Source organism: Coptis chinensis, chromosome 8 (assembly GCF_015680905.1).
Source record: "Coptis chinensis isolate HL-2020 chromosome 8, ASM1568090v1, whole genome shotgun sequence".
In the NCBI taxonomy this organism is placed as follows: Eukaryota; Viridiplantae; Streptophyta; class Magnoliopsida; order Ranunculales; family Ranunculaceae; genus Coptis; species Coptis chinensis.
In genome coordinates, this window is record NC_141463.1 from 3,461,016 (window position 1) to 3,469,582 (window position 8,567).

At 37.7% G+C, this 8,567-nt stretch overlaps 1 protein-coding gene across 1 annotated transcript; it reads left to right on the top strand.

Annotated features, from left to right (window-relative positions):
* Positions 1 to 698: 698 nt before the first annotated feature.
* LOC147479368 (uncharacterized) lies at positions 699 to 8,339 on the top strand. Its single transcript, XM_086578404.1, is given in 25 exon segments — positions 699 to 1,003; positions 1,100 to 1,252; positions 1,617 to 1,795; positions 2,214 to 2,321; positions 3,561 to 3,731; positions 3,835 to 4,083; positions 4,086 to 4,243; positions 4,245 to 4,311; positions 4,314 to 4,403; positions 4,504 to 4,584; positions 4,664 to 4,792; positions 4,971 to 5,045; positions 5,148 to 5,357; positions 5,558 to 5,710; positions 5,799 to 6,031; positions 6,195 to 6,312; positions 6,419 to 6,551; positions 6,623 to 6,824; positions 6,902 to 7,007; positions 7,089 to 7,229; positions 7,312 to 7,435; positions 7,626 to 7,742; positions 7,943 to 8,253; positions 8,255 to 8,281; positions 8,283 to 8,339. Coding segments are annotated over 25 exon segments (3,594 nt in total). The 5' UTR covers positions 699 to 801.
* The last annotated feature ends 228 nt before the right edge of the window (positions 8,340 to 8,567 follow it).

Genomic DNA, 8,567 nt, shown 5'->3' on the forward strand with positions numbered 1-8,567 from the left:
ATGATATTGGTCTTAATAGTACGGTGGTAGTGGTGGTGGTGGTGGTTTTAATAACACAGTGGTGGTGGTGATAGTCTTAATAGTTCGATGGTAGTGGTGGTGGAGGTAATGATGGTAGTGGTAGTGGTGGTGGTGGCAGTGGCTGCAGTGGTGGTGGTGGTGGTGGTGGTGGTAGTCGGTGGTGGTTAGGGTAATGGAGTTATTTGGAAAATAAGATAATGAAAATGGAAGAAGAGATAAATGAAATTTAGAGTATATGGGCCGGGGTGTTTGAGTCATTTTTCAGTTATAAGACTTATAAATTGAAGTAGATCTAATTTTGAATTCTTATAATCGGAGCCTCTTATAAGACATTTAGTAGAATGCCTCTTATAAGAGGCAAAAAACAAACCAAAAAAATGTTCAAAATCACTGGGCCACATCTTATAAGAGGTTATAAGACCTCAAGGTCTTATAAGAGGCAAAAACAAATGGCCCCAAAGTGTATTGGGTGTGAGTTAAGGCTCAACACCGAAGAGGTGATGGAGACATTTGTGGGTGTATTTTAGCCCGGCCCAGAACATTGATGTCCTCTATGACTAAATAAAGCCCGAAAACTATTAGCCCAGGATCACAAAGTCAACACACACACACTCACACTCACGTGTTTCAGATCTAAACAGCGAACTACAATTCCCCACACTAGATAAAAAACCACCAAATACCAGCTCTTCCCAAACAACCTCTCTTTTCTCATTTCTGCTATAGAGAGAAAGTGATCGAATATAAACGAAACAAAGTTATTATTAATCATCCAATCCAATGGACGTAGAGAGATCATCACTATGTAATTGCGTAGTGAATTTTCTTCTAGAAGAGAACTATTTGTTATCTGCATTTGAGCTCCTTCATGAACTTTTAGATGATGGAAGAGATGCACATGCTATTAGACTTAAAGAATTCTTCTCAGATCCACGTCAGTTCCCTCCAGATCAGATCTCTCGTCTCAATAATACTCTTCGCGGTAACAATTTTTTTTTTTTTTTTTTTTGAAATTATAAATGTACACGTGGCCAATGCATGTAATATGTTTTAATTGTTTATGTGAGATTGTGAGCAGTGGCGGACCCACAGAGTTTGTTAGAGGAGAAAGAAATTTTAGTAGAAAAGTTGGCAATCAGTGAATATGAGCTTCGTTTGGCCCAAGAGGATATTTCCAGGCTTAAGGAAGAACTGGAGAAGAAAGCTGAATCCACAGATGTTCAATTGAATGGTAACACTTTGCTTCATGTAGCATTTAGAAACTACCCATATGTAGAAATAAGTGAATTTTTAGCCCCAAGCAGGAAACGGAATTTTTTGAATGTGACTTGATGCATACAACTACTGAGTGCACCGCAGTTAATTTTATTCGTTACAAATGTTTCTGTTCATTGAACCTATATGACATACTCTAGATTGCATCCTTGCCAGTTTCCCACTTTGTTTTGTTATTTATGTGTGTCATTGCTCGAACCCTTATTGTCACGTAGCTGTATCATAGAATGAGCATGTTAATACAGTTTTTTCAGTTTTCTGTTCTTTGAATTATTGTTGACAGTATAAATTACAATATTTTTTTCCGGTATAATTTTCAGGCTCAAACTTAAATGTTTCTGCAACTGGTGGACCTACCTTGCAACAGTTGAAGAGGGATTCTCCCTTTTCTGATTTGGGTCCTCTAAAAGACAATGAGCGTAAAGATATTAACTGTGCTGTAAAAGAGTATCTGCTTTTAGCAGGATATCGGCTCACCACAATGACATTTTATGAGGAGGTGGGCGACAATTCAGTAGTGTGAATGTTTAATATTTCCTGTATCTCAGTTTTTTACAGTGTTTCATTGACCTGTATCATATACAGTTGTAGCATGACCTGCCACCATCATTTTAACACACCTATGATTTGTGAAAGATACCATAATGTACAAGTTCTATTATAAAAAATAGGTATTTTCTGAAAGCACTCTACCTGATCTGTCAAATGACACCAATGATCAAAACAAAACTTGGCATTTTGAAAAGGAAACAGATTTGTCAGAAGTACCTTATCCGCAGGCAATCACATATGCTAATTTGTTGTGTGTGAGTGTGTGGCACAGCAATTTCTTTATAAAAAAAGAAGCAAAACAGGTTCTTTGCTTCTTTTTTAAGGCTTTCCTTGGGGCCCTAATCATGTGATTTACTTCCATGCAGGTTACGGACCAGAACCTTGATCTTTGGCAGAACACACAAGCGTGTATTCCAGATGCTTTGCGCCATTATTACTATCAGTACCTCTCATCTACTGATGAAGCTGCTGAGGTATTCTATTGAACATGTGCTTGTGTATGAATTTTATTGGAGAGAGAAACTTCTCATTTGTTTACTCACAATTGGTGCATTTTCACTTTTGCATTACATCCCTACAGAGTTTCTGTTTCAAGCAGTATTAAATCATAAACGTTGTATGCGATGTCGAAGGACCCTAGAGTTCTTGAAGGAAATTTTCTGGCATGTTATGTTGGAGTTTGTGTGAAACAACATGGGTAAAAATGAGATTGCAGTAAAGACCCAAGTAGACTAACATGGTTTGTGGACCATTGGAGGAGTAGAAATTTTCCTGCTCATCTGCAGTCTGATATAAAATGCTGAAAGCGGCTTTGAATCCCAAGAAACCACAAAAAAGAATACTAGGAAACAGAGGGAAAAAATAGCCATACAAAAGAATCAAAATATGTGTGATTGACCAGTCAGGATAGGCCAATAGGCACAGAATCATAGGAGTGTCAACTGCCCATTATGTGAGTTTTGTAAAATATGAAGCAAGCAGTCACCTGTATAGCCTTCACACCTGTTCTTTACACAGAATGTAATTAACCTCCAACTGAATCTCTCTTTTTTTTGGGGAAGATAGCTCCAGTTTCTAGTTTCATGCCCATCCCCACCTCCAAGTCACCTTCTCATTCATCCATGCTTTTACACAGACTGTAGTTGACCGCCCACTGATATTCAGTATAGTTTGCCCTATACTGTATAAATTAAATATTTTAATCCAATCTGTTTTCTGAATAGTATGGAAATCTAAATCCTTCATGGAATCATTTAGAACCGCTACTTTGATTGTATCGACTAACAAATCCTTGACATGTATCATTCTTTTGTCATATGTCAATATGTTCTGCATATTGTCAGTATAAGTGTTAACAAGACCTTTTCATTATTGATATTTTTCTTTTCTTCTCAGTTTTTCAAACTTATCTGGCAAACACAAGTTTAAGGGTTTACATCCACCACTGAATCAAAATACGCTTTAGACTTAGAAGATCTCTAACCCTATCAATCATAAATCTTAAAAGTTCGAGGTGATGTGCAAAACTCCCAGTGTACTGCAGTTAAAATTATATTATTTGCTGTATCTTTTTTGGTTTGGATGTCTTTATACGAGCATGGCTTTCGAAATTTAATGCTATATACTGTTATCACCAAAGTTCTAATGTCTCTTTGATTTGAATTAAGTATTGTTGGACTAAGTTATACTGAGTCTTGTTTCTCATCCTGTAGGAGAAGTTCTCCATTCTTCGAGAGAATGAGTCGTTGCAGAAAGAAAATGATAGGTTGAGTCGTGAAAAGGACTCCTTACTCAGAAAGAAGGATTTAGCTGAAGGTCAATTAATGGCTTTAACAAGATCCTTGGAGACCCTGCAGAAGGACCTTAAAGATAGAGAGACTATGGTTGTTCTCATTTACCATAATATACCTTTTGAAGAACAACCCCCCCCCCCCCCCCCACATACCAGTTTATTTGCTTACAACTAATTAATGAATTATTATTCAGGTGCAAGATCTAAAGCAGTCATTGGAGCTTGAAAGGAAGGAACTAAATAATTGCAGAGCTGAAATCACTTCATTGAAGATGCATATAGAAGGATCTCGTTCTAGTAAAAATTGGGTAATTGGTGATATTGAACATCTGCAATCACAGTCCTTAGAAAACTATAAGGAGGAAATAAAATCTTTGCAGATGGAAATAGATAGTTTAAAGGCAGAGAAATCTGTTGCAAGAAGTCCTCTAGAGTCAATTATTTTATGAATCACAACTTGGAGCTAGAAGAAAAAGTTGTCGAGATACATGAAGATAATGCAATAATGTCTCATCCTGTTGAATTGGCATCTTCCGTCTCAGATATAGAAAATACTAAACCTCAAGCAAGCCAGATATTTGAGGACAACAGGGATAGCCCTGAAGAAGTTTCAATTGAGCTTACCTATGGATTCTGCAAATGATAACAGTACAGTTGAAAGTGTTGGGAGTAATGCGATGAATGTGATTCTGGAATTGTTCCTAATGATAGTGTGTTAGCTGTTAAAACTGGTCAAAGTAGTGAACCTATTTCTGAAAAGGTGGTAAGTTCATCAAAATTATCTCCGAGCATATTTGATGTATACATACAGAAAGAATTTCCTTACACAAACACATCTAAGAGTAATTATTTTCTTTTAACAGGGTTTGGAAACAATTCAGATTCTATCAGATGCCTTGCCCAAGATCGTTCCTTATGTTTTAATTAACCATCGGAGGAGGTCTGTTCCTTATCATCCATTTTCCTCTCTAGCTTTCTGTGCGAAGTCTAGTATTTTACTCTTGTCAAAAATGTTATCTTCAGGAACTTCTTCCTCTTATAATGTGTGCTATTGAGCGCCATCCTGATAGCAGCATACGGGATTCCTTAACACACACATTATTTAACTTGATAAAACGGCCAGATGAACAGCAGAGACGAATTATAATGGATGTAAGTTATTGCCTGGAGCTCTCTACTTATGTTCCTCTTGTATTAACCCATTCTACTACTATTTGTGGTTCAACCAATGGTGTGAAGTTGATTCGTTTCCCCTGTTTGGTTGGTGCAAAGTTGAATCTGCTGTCTTTTTTTGTTGATGCAAGTTGAGGCTCCTCTCTTTGCATTTCAGGCTTGTGTAACTCTTGCTAAGAATGTAGGGGAGATGAGGACTGAATCAGAACTTCTTCCACAGTGCTGGGAACAAGTAAGCTTGAGTTTTGACTCTACTGGAAACTTCTTGCTTGACCTTATGATATTGAGTCTGCTTAGAGATCAATTTTCATGATTATGGTCGTCGTTAATGTAGATTAATCATACATATGAGGAGCGCAGGCTGCTTGTTGCTCAGTCATGTGGAGAGCTTGCTGAATTTGTTCGTCCTGAGATTCGTGATTCTCTCATTCTATCCATAGTGCAACAACTGGTTGAGGATGCGGCAACAGTTGTTCGGGAAGCTGCTGCTCATAATCTCGCATTGCTTCTTCCGTTGTTTCCAAATATGGACAAATATTACAAGGTCAGCCTCACTATATATGCCCAGAGGCAATCATGGAGCAGAAAACTGACTTGACAGAATTGGCTGAAATGTAAGCTCTAGAGCAGGTTGAAAAGACATGATTCTGGGAATGGTGGAGGCTTTTTCCCTGATCATGATATGATGCAATTAATATAATAAAGACTTTGTCCACATTATTTTTTATTTTGTTTTTCCAATAGGTTGAAGAGTTGATGTTCCAATTAGTATGTGACCCATCTGGAGTGGTTGTCGAAACATCGCTGAAAGAATTGGTTCCTGCAGTGATAAATTGGGGAAACAAACTAGATCATATTCTACGACTTTTATTATCTCATATCTTGGGGTCTGCTCAGGTATACTTGCATTAAACAGAACAATTGTCTTCCTAGGGACTGGAGACCAAGGAATTAGTTATTGACATTTTCTTTTCTTGTTTGTCAGCGCTGTGCACCTCTTTCAGGTGTTCAAGGTTCTGTCGAGTCGCACCTTCGTGTTTTGGGTGAACGAGAACGCTGGAATATTGATGTTTTATTGCGCATGATGGCAGAATTGCTTCCTTCAGTGCACCAAAAAGCAATTGAGACTTGTCCATTTCCATCGGTAACTGAGTCTCTTGGGACTTCAGAAGCAGGGGGGACATTTTTTTCCACCTCTTTGCTTGAACTTTACGAAGGGTACGTGTATTTTTTTTTCTTCTCCATACCTTGATATGATAATTTCATCTTCTTTATATAATTTTCAAGTGACTTGCTTTCTGCTAAGATAATTTCTCTCATGACATATGTAAACCTGCTGCTTCAATGTTTGCTCCTGAGTAATTCTTATCTGTCTGATTAGGGGACATGTAGAGTGGCCTGCATTTGATTGGATGCACACTGATTGTTTCACTGACTTGATTCAACTTGCTTGCTTGTTACCTCAAAAGGAGGACAACTTACGACTTCGAATCACGAAGGTGAAGCTGTTTACTTTTTATTTACTTTATAAGTCCCTTTTTATTTTATTTTTTGGGTTAAAAGGGATATGCTTTTGTTGTTTCTGAATTAGACGTTCGCCTGCAGTTCCTCTTGGCTGTATCCAAACTCTTTGGAGATCATTATTTGACGGACATAATGCTGCCTGTTTTCTTGGTAGCAGTAGGGGATAACGCTACTTTAAAAGCATTCCCCTCGTCCATCCAGTCAAGAATATTAGGTATATGATTGCATCTTTCTTTGTAGTTTTAGATTTTTGATGGGTTTATAACGAACGTTATATTCATACAGTTTTGCAACCAAAAACTTCTGTTTCTGAGAAACTTGCTATTATGTGCGTTCTACCACTGCTATTGGCTGGTATCCTTGGCACTTCTAGCAGGAAGGATCAGTTAGCAGAGTACTTGAGAAAACTACTAGTTCAAAGCACAGTGAGGGAAGGTTGGTCAGCAAACCGTACTTCTGAGATCATAGATGCAGTTCGCTTCCTTTGGTTGGTATCATTAGCTCAAGTGGTGTTCAAATACTTAGCTTTATGCTGATTGCTGACACTATCTTTCTGAAATGCAGCACATTTGACGAACATCACGGGATCATTTTTAATATCTTGTGGGAAATGGTTGTGAGCTCTAATATCAATATGAAGATGAGTGCTGCCAATCTGTTGAAAGTCCTTGTATGTCCTACCATTTTTCTGGAACCGTCTTTTTCTGTAATACTTGATGATCAATTTTTGACACTTCCGTTCTTTAAGTAGGTCCCATATATTGATGCCAAAGTTGCATCTACTCATGTTTTGCCTGCACTTGTGACCCTTGGTTCTGATCAAAACCTGAGTGTGAAATATGCTAGTATTGATGCCTTTGGAGCTGTTGCCCAGCACTTCAAGACTGACATGGTATATAATTTCTTCCTACATATCGAGAATCAATGAACATTTCCATCTGCACTTTGGGTTGATGAAGTAGTAAATCTTTCAGATTGTTGATAAGATACGAGTTCAGATGGATGCTTTTCTTGAAGATGGCTCCCATGAAGCAACCATTGCTGTTATCCGTGCATTGGTGGTTGCTGTGCCACATACAACAGATAGACTACGAGATTATATCCTCAACCTTATGATTATTGTGCATCACACCATCTAATTCTTTCAAGCATGTTCATGCTCACTTTCTTTAAGCCTATTTTTAAAATAATGTAGTCTGACACAAGACCTTTTCTTTTATTATTTTTCTTCAAAATACCCCTTTCAGTTTTCTGGTCATAATACTATTGTTTCTTTGACAATGTCAACATCTTTTGTCCAAGATTTTCCAACTTACAAATACGGTACCTCCTGCAACTGATGTGATGCGACGACGTGACAGAGCCAATGCATTTTGTGAATCAATACGTGCTTTAGATGCAACAGGTTGGCTGTTCATTAGCAGTTTTCTCTCTTTTTGGCCTGCTCAATGTACTGTCTCGTTCTCTTGGTTTTAAGTGATATCTTGTTTGATTGTGTGATAGTAATCTAAACATGTGATGTATACCTGAATTTATCTTGGTCTATGATCTAACATTTAAGTGATACTTGTATATGCTCTTTAACATCGTTACTTTTTGCAACAGATCTTCCAGCAACCAGCGTTCGGGAGTTTCTCCTGCCAACCATACACAATCTTTTGAAAGATTCGGATTCACTCGATCCAGCTCACAAAGAAGCCTTAGAGATTATAATGAAAGAAAGATCTGGAGGAACATTTGAAGCAATTAGCAAGGTGATGGGTATGAGTGCTCATTTAGGACTTCCAACATCAGTGAGCAGTTTCTTTGGTGAAGGGGGGCTTCTGGGTAAGAGAGAGAGTGGAGATTCACTACCTTCAGAATCAGTTGAGTCTCCGAAGCCCGATTCACCAGCCCCAGTAGAAGACACAAGATTCAGGCTTAATCATCATGGGAAACTTTGGCCGAGATGCTCAGAGGGAAAGGCAAGGGCAATGAAGATGCTCCAAAGGAACAACAATGATATACACTCTTTATTTTTATATCCTATTATTTTTCCATTATATTTTCAGAGTCTTAATTTATAATTTTTGGTGTACTTTTGTATTTCATTATATGCCATTTGAGATGTAATCCTTATTTTTTCTTCTTGCGGAGGGTAGGAAATATATATATTTTATTGTTTTTCTTTGCAGAAATAATATTTGTTATCCCTGGGAAAAGGGAACGAAATGACAGAAAATGAAGATTG